General features: G+C 36.8%; 2 protein-coding genes across 2 annotated transcripts; both read left to right on the top strand.

The window, feature by feature from the left end:
- On the top strand, nt 706-1,596 carry LOC107621080. Its single transcript, XM_016323126.1, has 2 exons — nt 706-920; nt 1,062-1,596. Exons 1-2 carry the CDS (start codon nt 706-708, stop codon nt 1,594-1,596), a joined length of 750 nt encoding a protein of 249 aa, XP_016178612.1.
- On the top strand, nt 1,651-2,127 carry LOC107621081. The gene has a single exon (XM_016323127.1). The coding sequence runs from the start codon at nt 1,651-1,653 to the stop codon at nt 2,125-2,127; it is 477 nt and encodes a 158-aa protein (XP_016178613.1).

Here is a 12,220-nt window from a genome sequence, read left to right as displayed (position 1 = left end):
GATGTTCCACCTCTTTTACGAGTTGCTTAAAGAGATCTTGAAGTGCCTCCACGGCTCCCACATTTGGTGAATCATTGTTTTTGTTAGGTTGAGGAGTATCTTTTGGTGTAGTGTCCGCGTTCTTATGCGGCGTTCTATCTTCTAGTTTCGAATCGTGGTCGTTGTCATGGTCGTCCGCCATGGTGATGGGATGACTTCCAGGTTCCCCGGCAACGGCGCCAATGTTCCAAGGGTTACCTAAAACTGTAGTTTGATCTCGGACAAGATCTTCTGTACTGGTCAGAGATGACGTGTCCGGCTGGTGGGTGGCGGCCGGAGTTGTCGTGTCCGACTTGTTGGACTGGCTGCGCTGCTGATCCTTCGTCACTGGAGGGTGGTGGTACCTACAAGGGACTCCGATGTTCAAGTTAGCAAGGGTATTAAGCAGGTTTTTAGTAGAATCAGAGTATGAGTTATACTTGGGTGCTCCAGTGTATTTATAATAGTAGAGGATGACCTTTCTAGGGATAAGATAATTATCTTATCTTATCTTATCTTATCTTTGAGTGAAGTCATCTTATCTCCAAGGAAACCGCCCTTATCTCTATAGGCTTGGGCTGCCTTTGGATTGGGGTCGTGTTCCTCTATCTGGGCCCTTTTATTGGGCTTTCCAGGCAATTTGGTCGAGCTCTTTGAGAAGAGGTCAGATAGTCTGACCTGGGAAACATGGCTGCGACTATGCAGGCGACAGCCGAAGCTCTGGGAAACCAAATGAATAATGGGAATAATGGCAATAATGGCGATGAGGTCCCTATGACGCTTTTCTCTTTCCTGAAGGTTCATCCTCTAACCTTCAGAGGAACCTCAAACCCCACCGATGCGGACAACTGGATCCAGACTATAGAGCAAGCACTACAGGCTCAACAGGTTCCTGAAGAACAGTGGGTCGAGTTTGGATCTTATCAGCTATAAGGCGAGGCCCAGCACTGGTGATAGGGACCATGGTGAATCCTGTAGCCAGATGCTATTGTGATTTCTTGGGAATTGTTCCGAACAGGTTTTTATAAGAAATACTTTCCTAGTTCAGTTAGGAATGCTAAAGAACTTGAACTGCTTCAGCTGAAACAAGGCCAGATGACTGTTACTGAGTATACTAGCAAATTTGAGGAATTGTGCCGCTTTTCCCGGATATGTCAAGGAGCTCCTGAGGATTTTGATAAATGGAAATGTATCAAGTATGAGGGAGGCCTTCGGAATGATATTCTGAGCTTCGTTGCACCTATAGAGATTAGGGTGTTTTCTGAACTCGTGAATAAGAGTAGGGTGGCTGAAGAGTGTGTAAGAAAGGATGCAGCAGAGAAGGGAAGTCTGAGGGTGCCTTTCCAGAGGACTCCAGGGAGGAATTTTGCACCAAGGGGCAGACAATTCAAGCATGGTAGCTTTGTCCCTCAAAACAATCAGGGGCAGTACAACTTCAGAAGGCCAAATGCTAATGCTAATCAAAGAAGAAGGTATGGAAAGCAGCTACCGCAGGATTTGAGCTGTCAGAGATGTGGAAAGTATCATCCAGGAGTTTCGTTCAGGTTTAGAACTAGAGTATGCTATTTCTGTGGATAGCCCGGGCACTTGGCCAATAATTGCCCAAAGAAGAAAAAGTGTGAGATTGATAGAATGCAGCAGCTGAAGAGAGTGTATACCACTTCTACAGCAGGTGCTGAGGGATCAAAGACACTAATTAGAGGTAACTGTGAGATGGCTGGTAAAGTTTTAAATGCCTTATTTGATTCAGGAGCAAGACATTCGTTTATTGCATTTGAGAAGGCTGATGAGTTAGGGTTGAAAATAGTGGTATTGGGGTATGATTTAAAGGTGTATAATGCTACCCATGAAGCTATGGTGACTAGGTTAGGATGTCCACAAGTTCCGTTTCAAGTACAACAACGTGAATTCGTGCATGATATGATTTGTCTGCCGATGACTGGTCTTGATCTCATTTTGGGACTAGATTGGTTGTCCAAGGATCATGTCCTGCTTGATTGTTCTGCGAAATCAGTGTGTTTTATGCTGGAGGATACGAACGGGCCGGTTGTAGCGAATATCTATTATTTGAATTCTATGATAGTGAATTGTTTTGGAATTGAATGCTAGGGTATTATGCTGCTAACGACAAGTGTTTCGGGTGATGATCAAACCTTGAAGCAAATTTCGATTGTCTGTGAGTTTCCTGAAGTATTTCCGAATGATATTGATGAATTCCTACCTAAACGAGAGGTTGAGTTTGCTATTGAGTTGGTGCCAGGAGCTGGTCCGATCTCGAGTGCTCCTTATAGGATGTCACGCCTAGAGATGGCCGAACTGAAGGCTCATTTAGAAGATTTGTTGGGAAAACACTTTATTCGACCGAGTGTTTCTCCGTGGGGAGCGCCAGTGTTATTGGTAAAGAAGAAAGACAGAAGTATGCGCTTGTGTGTCAATTATCGGCAGCTGAATAAGGTTACTGTGAAGAATAAATATCTGTTGCCAAGAATTGATGACCTAATGGACCAGTTACAAGGAGATGGTGTGTTTTCCAAGATTGATTTGCGATCTGGATACCACCAGATAAGTATTAGAGATGAGCATATTCCCAAAACTGATTTTAGGATGCGTTATGGTCATTATGAGTACACAGTAATGTCTTTCGGATTGACTAATGCTCCGGCAATATTCATGGATTACATTAATAGAATTTTCCATCCGTATCTGGATAAGTTTGTTGTCGTATTCATCGATGACATTCTTATTTACTCTAAGACAGAAGCTGAGCATGCGGATCACTTATGGACTGTGTTGCAAATCTTAAAAGATAGAAAGTTGTATGCTAAGCTATCTAAGTGCGAATTCTGGAAGAATGAGGTGAAGTTTCTTGGCCACGTGGTGAGCAAGTAGGGGATAGCAGTAGATCCTGCTAAGGTTGAAGCAGTGATGAATTGAGAGCAACCAAATTTAGTGATGGAGATCAGGAGTTTTCTCGGTTTGGCGGGCTATTATCAGAGATTCATTAAGGGATTTTTATAGCTCGCCTTACCATTAACCAAGCTAACTAGGAAAGATGTGCCTTTCGTTTGGACTCCTGGGTGTGAAGAAAGTTTTCTAGCATTGAAACAGAGGTTGACCACTACACCTGTGCTAGTACTGCCTGAGCCAAGCGAGCCGTTCGAGGTATACTGCGATGCATCCTTGAAGGGCCTGGGGTGCGTGCTGATGCAGCACCATAAAGTTGTGGCATATGCCTCACGGCAGTTAAGGCTGCATGAGATGAACTACCCAACTCACGACTTAGAACTTGCTGCTGTTGTGTTTGCTCTGAAGATCTGGAGGCATTATCTATATGGCATTAAGTTTCAAGTTTTCTTAGATCACAAGAGCTTGAAGTACCTCTTTAAGCAGAAGGAGTTGAATATGCATAAGAGGAGGTGGATGAAGCTTCTGAAGGACTATGATTTCAAATTGAATTATCACCCTGAAAAAGCGAATGTTGTAGCAGACGCCTTGAGCTGGAAGTCTCTATGTGCTGCTTGGATGATGTTGCGAGAGGAAGAGTTATTAAGAGCTTTCCAAGGTTTGAAACTCAGAGTTAGAGAAGAGTTTGGGACTCTATGCTTAAGTCAACTATAGATTTCAAGTGATTTCAAAGCAGAACTTCTAAAGACTCATCAAAATGATGAAGAGTTGTATAAGGTTTTGCCGGCAATTGAGCAGGGGAAGCGGTGGAGAGTGTCAGAGGATAAGGACGGCTTATGGAGATTCAAGGATCGAATCATTGTGCCAGATGTCGGAAATTTGCGACAAAGTATCTTGAAAGAGGCTCATAAGAGCGGGTTCTCAATCCATCCGGGAAGCACCAAGATATATCAAGATCTGAAGACAATGTTCTGGTGGCCGGGTATGAAAAATAATGTGGCGTTGCACGTTTCCAAGTGCCTAACTTGTCAAAAAGTTAAAATTGAGCATTAAAGACCGTCAGGAACCTTTCAGCCTTTGGAGATTCCACAATGGAAGTAGGAGAGTATTACAATGGACTTCGTATTAGGCTTACCTAAGACTCGGATGGGTTTTGACACCATTTGGGTGGTTGTGGACCGACTAACCAAGTCGGCTCACTTTCTCCCCATTCGGATAAGTTGCACGATGGAGGAGTTAGCACGGCTATACATTAAGGAAATTATGAGATTACACGGCGTACCTTCCACCATTATATACGATAGGGATCCTCGATTCACATCAAGGTTCTGGGGAGCCTTTCAGCGAGCATTTGGCACTCAATCGAGACTAAGCACTGCATATCACCCTCAAACAGATGGTCAGTCAGAAAGAACAATCCAAACTTTGGAGGATATGCTGAAAGCTTGTGTTTTGGACCAGCCGACGAGCTGGGATCGGTATATGCCCTTAGTGGAGTTTGCTTATAACAATAGTTACCATGCGAGCATCGGAATGACTCCGTATGAGGCTCTGTATGGTAGGAAATGTCAATAAAGAAGCTTGCTAGGGCCTGAAATGATAGCTGAGACCACTGAATAGATAAAGAAGATTCGAAGCCAAATGCATGTAGCGCAAAGTCTTCAAAAGAGCTATGCTGATCAAAGGCAGAAGCCTTTAGAATTTGAAGAAGGTGAACATGTCTTTCTGAAGGTTACTCCAACCACCGGAGTAGGAAGATCCATTAAGACTAAGAAACTGAATTCCCGTTACATTGGACCGTTTGAGATCCTGAAGAGAATTGGACTAGTGGCTTATAGGATCGCCTTACCGCCGCATCTTTCGAACCTGCACGATGTGTTTCATGTGTCGTATCTTTGTAAATATAATCCTTATCCAAATCATGTCCTGGAACCGAAATCAGTTTAAGTAAGAGAAGATCTGACGCTTCCAGTAACTCCAATTAGGATTGATGACACTAGCATCAAGCGTTTACGCGGAAAGGAGGTATCTTTAGTGAAAGTGGCTTGGAATCGGGCTGATATTGAAGAACATACTTAGGAACTCGAGTCAGATATGCGGAAGGACTATCCACACCTCTTTTCAGGTAACTAAATCTGAATTTTGAGGATAAAATTCATAATTAGGTGGGTAGGATGTAAACCCCGCTAAATTAGTAAATAATTAGTCAATAAATTAAATTTTAAAAAGGAAAATTAAGAATGTGAATATTATATTAAAATAGGATAGAGCTCTTTAAAACGAGAATTTTAACACTAATTTCAAAAAATTTGGCCCAAGATTAAGCCGAATAGGCCAAATCGGTCGAACCGAACTCGAACCGGACCTGTGGGCCCAACCAAGCCCTCATTAATAAGAGACTCAGCGTCCCCTTCTTCCCCCAAAAAGGGAATTCATGCTGCAACTTTGAAAAGGGGAAGAGAGAAGCTTATCAAACCCTAAGCTCACTTTAATCCACCATAACTTCTTCATCCGAGCTCCGATCGCCACACCGTTTGCAGCCACGTGTCCAGCGCGTCGAGCTCTACGATGCTATTAGATCAATTTTATTGGTAAGCTTCAATTTCACCCCAATTTCTCTATCCTCTGAATTTCAAAAATTGGTAAGAACCCATGTTGAGATTTTATTTAATTTGGTACTCGAGGTTCAATTTAGCTTGTGGAGCTTGTAGGATTTAGTTCGTTTAGTTTGTAGACATGGTAAGGATTCTAAACCCTAGTGATTTCTTGTTTTGATTATGTTGGATATTGAGTTGTTGGGTATATGTATGCATATATATGTGTTAGGTGTATGAATGCATGATATAGAGACCTTAGAATTATTGGAAGCTTGATTTGAGAGCTTAGTGGGTGTTAGAGTTGAATTTTGGTGATTGAAGCCTTGCCTTTTTTGCCAAAGTGGGTTGCCTTGGTTAATACGTAGAAATCAGCCAAGCTATGGTTTAGGTTTTGCGTATTTAATATGTAATATTTTGTGAAAACTTAGGCTAGGAGACCATAGGATAGGTTGGAACGTATGTATACATTTATTGCTTAATGCTCTTGATAAGAAGTATGTTTTGGTTTTGGTACTTGTTGACTGAATGATAATTGACGTATTGATGATTAAGGACTTGAGGACATGAATATATAAGTCTTGAATTGGTAAATTATGATTTTGTTGATGTATTTGGAAAGGGTATGTATGATATTGTTGATTTGGGATATGGTATATTATGGAGATTGTTGTGGTGTTGAGGAAGATGTGCTTGTTAATGATTTGCAGGTTTGGTATTGAATGGAGAGTGACTTTTAATGAAAATGAGGTTTTGAAGTTTTTGTGAAATTTGGTTTTTGGCTGAAATTCGGCAACCCATAACTTGGCTTCCGGACCTCCAAATGATTTCAAACTTATTTTGTATGAAAATTGGGTCCATGAAGTTTACATCGTTCAAAGAACGGAGGAAACATAATTTAAAACGAAAAAGTTATGCGTGTCGGAAGTTGGGATTAAAAAGGTTGGAATTCTGCAGCTTTTTAGACTTATGCAAATTTTTTGAAAAACGTACGCGTGACCTAGCATTTGCATACGCGTGACCCGGCATTTGCGTACGCATTCAGCTACTTGCGACTGAAAGGGGTTCTTGCATACGCGAGCAGGGAGCTTGCGTACGCGAGTGATGACTTTTCATGCCCACGCGTACGCGTGGCCGGAGATTTGCGTATGCGACCAGTCGCTTGCGACGTGACCAACCCTTTCGGGTTGGAATTCTCGCGTATGCGAGCAGGGGCTGGCACACGCGAGCAAGGGTTTCTGCACGCCCACGCATACGCGTGTCCCCTGTTTCAACAAAAATGGATTTTTGTGTTTTTAAGTCAAACTTCAAGTTTCTAAACCTCTATTTTCACTCTTTTAGCCCCAGATCATAGTAGTTACTCTAGCAGTGAGTTAAAGCTAGGAAATAAAGGTAACTTGGGAATGAAATAAAGGTTAAAAGTGATGAGTTATATGAGGAGAATGTGTATGTATGACGGCTATATGATGCCATGGCTATGATGAATGATTATGTAATGAATATGAATGGTTATGAATATTATGCGGCCTATGAATTTAATGTTATCTGAGACACGAGTTTTTTTGGATACAGAACCGTGGCTTGCTACCACATGTTTCAGGTTGAGACTCGATACTCTGTTGACCCTACGTCATAAGGGTAACCGGGAACTTATAAATTCCCGGGAATGGATATCCCCCATTGAGTAAGTTATATGAATGAATGAATGTATGAATTATGAATGAAATGAGAAAAAGCTATGCATAGACTCATGAGGATGCGCGACGAGGGACAGTCCAAGGGTTTCGGACTTGTCGGGTTAGCTTGATAACCGACAGATGAGCCTCATCAGCCATAGGACAGGCATACATCATGTGCATTTTTTTTGTTTGTTTGCTATGCATACTTAGGAATGCCTATTTGAGTATATATTATGCTAATTATTATATTTGCTTCTTGCACTACCTGCCTTCTACTTGTGCTTGAAATTGTTTGATTATTTGTCTCTGCTAAACCATTGGTGATGGAGGAGCGGAGAAAAGGTGGACATGTTTGGTGTTAAAGTTAAGTCTAAGCTGAGTTTAGAATTCCCTAGACACCTACCCTTTTTATGGTTTCTATTTAGTATATTAAGTTGTATAATCTGAGTGTCGGTGTTCTAGGATTGCCTCTAGCATTCCCAGGACCTTATATCTTATATGTGTGGCACCTTTACCATGCTGAGAACCTCCGATTCTCACCCATACTGTGTTGTTATTTTCAGATGCAGGTTGAGAGGCACCTCGCTAGGCGTCTGGACTTCTGAAGCAGAGTGGTTTCTGGGTTCTTTTGTTATTCAATTTATGTATATATGTACTTAGCTTTCTCTCCAAGAAACTTGTTTATTTTGTCCCTCTTAGAGGTTTAAAGAGAGTTATGGTTTTATCTCTGTATTTTAGGTATTTTGGGATACGTATATATGTATGTAAATATTCTCCGGCCAGCTTTGGTTTCGCAGGCTGAGTTAGGAGCTAGTTATCCTGTATTCTTGACTCTTTATTCTCTCTTTCTGTTTATTTACACTTATGATCTTTAGATTTCTTAGCACGCAAGTAATCTCGTTTTCTGAGCATTGCGTTTTTTATTTTGCAATTTTGTTTTACCTGTTTTCCAAGGCTCCTCGTATATTACTCTCTTTCCAATACTATTATGTATATATTTTATTTTAGAAGTCGTAATACCATACCACCTCTGATTTACGGCTTAAACGTAAAGTTTTGTGTAGTAGGGTGTTACAAAGCACAGAATCGTAAAACAAAAATGACTACAGCTGCACGTATATTGCGGGATAGCAACAGACTTGGATGGACAAACACCTCGCGTCAAAGATACCTCTGGCAATGACGGTGAAATATGGATGTGGACCAGCAAAACACTGTGGAGGCTGCATAGTAAAAATTGAAAATGCTATTATGGTAAAATAGTAAGTATTATATGTAATGTAAAATGTGTTTAGAAGTGTTAATTCTAAATTTTCAAATTTTAAAATATGATAATATTTAATTAACTAAAAATTTAAATTTTAAAATTAGTTTCATATTTTTTTTTAATTCGTTGTTCACGTTATTTAGTATAAGCATTGTTATACTTTCTCTTAACGTAATTATAGTCAACTTTTTATGCATGTGATCTGTTAAGGACTTCTAATTCTGATAATTAATGTATGATTATACCGCTAAAATTTACATGTCTATCTTACTTTCATATATATATATGGTAGGGGCCAATAATTGTTTGGTTTCATTTGTTTCCTATACATGATTTTAGACATATTTGGAGGCCAAAGTTCAATAATCATGTTGTGATTTTGCTAATATTATGGAACAGTGAAATTATAACAATTTAATTAAGATCGTAGATTGAATACTAGTGGTTCCTTATTGATGAATTTATGTGCGGACACGTTATTATAAATTATAATATTTGATTTTTTTTATGACTATAATATTTGATTTGATACTATTACTATATTGTTGAATTTTGTAACCCCCGAATATTTTTAAATTAGGTTTAAACTTTATTTGAATTATATTAATTGTTANNAGAGTCTTGATCATTATAATTATTACTAATTGAGAAATATAAATAAATCTAGTGATACTAAAACGAAAAATTGCCGTACTAAACTATATATAAAAACAAAAACAATGATAAATCTTATTCATATAAAAAAAAATATCATAACGACAGTTATAGTCACATTAATAGTGGATAACTAGTTTTATTTTTGAAAGTCATTTAAAAATAATGAATTTTAATCATTAGAATTGATACTAGTTAAAAAATATAAGTGGATCTAGTGATATTAAAATAAAAAAATAGACGTACTAAATTATAAAAGCAAAAATAATGACAAACTTTATTCATATCAAATAATTATATTAAGCATTCCTTTAATATTATTTTTGCTTTTGGATGATATTGAAATCAAACCGTATATAAAATTGATAGGAGTCCTTTTTTTTTATTGCCAAATGTTCTTATTCCAAAAGTTTGTTGATCATCATCCCTTACCGAAGGATCACTTCGACTATCTTGTCCTTAAGAGTCATCTTTTCTTACTGAGGGATTATACCTCAGTTCTTTTAATGCATGGTTATTAAAATGTTTAATGTATATATAATAAAGAGAGATTATCTCATGACATGCAATGATGGCATCCATACTCACAAATATTTAATATATGACACATAAAAAAGTATATAAGTTCTACCTTTAGTAAAATTCGTGAAAATCCTATAAATATTCTAATTGTAAATAGGCATGATTTGTTAGTAAAGAAAGACTTGTTCCGTTGCTAGATTTTGTGTGTATTTTAATATAAGTATGAATATTTGACTAAGAGATAGATTTCAATATTTTAAGTATATGCATGAGATTAAGATTCAAAGTGATTAGAATTTGATTAGAAACTAATAGATCATAAACTATTAGTAAAAATAATATGAGGAATAAATAAATGATGAGTTCTAATTACAAAAATGTCTTACTTGATGAACTCAATATAAATATAGAGGTCGCAGAAGATATGAATCTTATACAATTTTTTGAATTTGTGTTGGCTTTATTGTAGTAGTAAAAAGAAAATCTCTATATTTCTGGTCTTCGTAGTTAGCATCATTTAGAGAGGATACCTTCTCATACAATATATAAATAAAATTTGTGAATAGTTTGACGAAGAGTTTAGAATGAGAATAAAAAAGTGAGAAAAGATAATGGTTATTCTTATAATAAAGTGGAGAAAGTATATGAGTGACATAATAAAAGATAGAGGATAAAGATTTTCAATGGCCTAAAAAAAGGGGGTTGAATCTAGTATCGCTTTTAAGTTCTTTTTAAACTTTACCGCACAGAACAGATTATGCTATGTGAGTGAAAGTGATTATGCAAGAGACAAAATATTTTTGTCTCATAACGAACAGAACGAAAACATAGCAAAAAAGAAAGAAGTACACAGTCATATATCCTGGTTCAACCACTTTGTGTCATGTGACCTACATCCAGTCTCAACCACAAGTATAGTAGAAATTTTACTATCTTTTCAAAGATTTACATTCACCAATTTTCTAAGATTCTTCCTAATCCTATTCGGGACAAATCAAACTTCTAACCAAACTTGATTTGGCTAGGTCCACTTTCTAGACTCACAACACTAAATGCTCACTCAACTTGGCAACGGATACCTCTCATGTACAAGAAGTAAAATAGAAACAGATTACAAAAGAGATTGATATAATCATTTGACTTTTCTCCAATTTAACTCTCTTTGACTTTTCTCTCAATGGCTTTTTCTAAATCTTCATATTTATGTCTTTTTTCATTGAATGAAACAAAGAAAGAAAAACAGAAGAACTAGAATATTCAATAAAGAACCATGAAGAAGAAGAATTAAAACAGCTTGAAAGCTATAAGCATAACCTAATTTCTAAACACTCAAATATTGTCTTTCATCTTGGCGGAATGATGTCTTTATTGCAGGTACATTGCTTCCAAAATTTCAGACTTGAGTAGTGAGGGTACTGAATAGGTTCATATTTATGGGTTCTCTCTCTTTACTTCAATCTTTGGCTGATTATTCCGTTTTGTATGGTATAACGCCTCCAATGCTTGATTAGAGGTAAGAGTCAACACCTTGAGTATTGAATCAGCTGAGTTCTTCTTCTTCTCCTAAGAAATTGAAGCAGAAAATCAAGGTTAAAAACAAAGATGAATGACGTAAAAGTAAGATGGATAGTAATGGTGATTTAGTTAAAACCTCCAATAAATTAGCCAAATCCACACCCTTAATCTTGTGTTTTGGACTCAGGTTATATTTTTAGCCTTTGATTTACAGCAGAAAAAAGTTATCTCTATTTTTTTCTTCTTATTCGAATTGTGGTTGCTCTTCAAAGTAACTTCAACAAGCTATTGCGTGTGTACAAGAATGGTAAATTTGTTTTACCTTTTTCTTCTAAATATCCTTGACTTAGGGATTTAATTTGACTCCATTGATTTGACTTAGCTTAATTTGACTCCATTGATTTGACTTAGCTTCCAATTTTTTTTCCTCTTTTACTCTTTGGTGTTTGATAGAAAAGTGAAGCACTTTTTCACAAGAGCTTGAACCAATTTTAAACTTGCTTGTTTTCTTATAAAGTTTAGGATTGTTGGATGTAGTGCAACAAGTTCTTTTGCCCAAACAAAATCAGCAGTAATAGACCTTCCTTAGTTGTCTTTGATGGGCCAATTTATTTAAGGGAGATTCTATGGTGTTTACCAAAAAAATTAACATATTATGTTGTCCTTATGTGTTAATTGTTGATTGGAGGTTATTTTTTTAAATAAAAAAGAGAAAAAAAAGATTAAATTAAAGTAATATAATAAAAATTTTATTATAATAGTTTATTATAATAATAAAAATTTTGAGAAATTTTTTAAATAAATAAATTAAATATTTTATTTATCAAAATATATTATTATAAGAATATTTATTAATTAATGTAATTATAATAAAATTTTTATTATATTACTTTAATTTAATCTTTCTTTTCTCTTTTTCATTTAAAAAAAATAGTCTCCAATCAACAATTAACACATAAGGATAACATAACATGTTGATTTTTTTGATAAGCACCATAGAATCTTCCTTTATTTAATACAATAAACTCTATTATAGACCTGCACAATAAAATACACCTTAAACAACT

Source organism: Arachis ipaensis, chromosome B10, assembly GCF_000816755.2.
Source record: "Arachis ipaensis cultivar K30076 chromosome B10, Araip1.1, whole genome shotgun sequence".
In the NCBI taxonomy this organism is placed as follows: domain Eukaryota; kingdom Viridiplantae; phylum Streptophyta; class Magnoliopsida; order Fabales; family Fabaceae; genus Arachis; species Arachis ipaensis.
Note: the sequence above shows the minus strand (reverse complement) of the source record. Positions and strands in the feature narration are given on the sequence as shown.

Bases quoted from the DNA above. Each gene is read 5' to 3' on its own strand.
- LOC107621081 (XM_016323127.1), top strand. From the start codon at position 1,651: ATGCAGCAGCTGAAGAGAGTGTATACCACTTCTACAGCAGGTGCTGAG.
- LOC107621080 (XM_016323126.1), top strand. From the start codon at position 706: ATGGCTGCGACTATGCAGGCGACAGCCGAAGCTCTGGGAAACCAAATG. The intron at 921-1,061 runs GTGGGTCGAGTT...ATACTTTCCTAG, and splicing joins CAACAGGTTCCTGAAGAACA to TTCAGTTAGGAATGCTAAAG.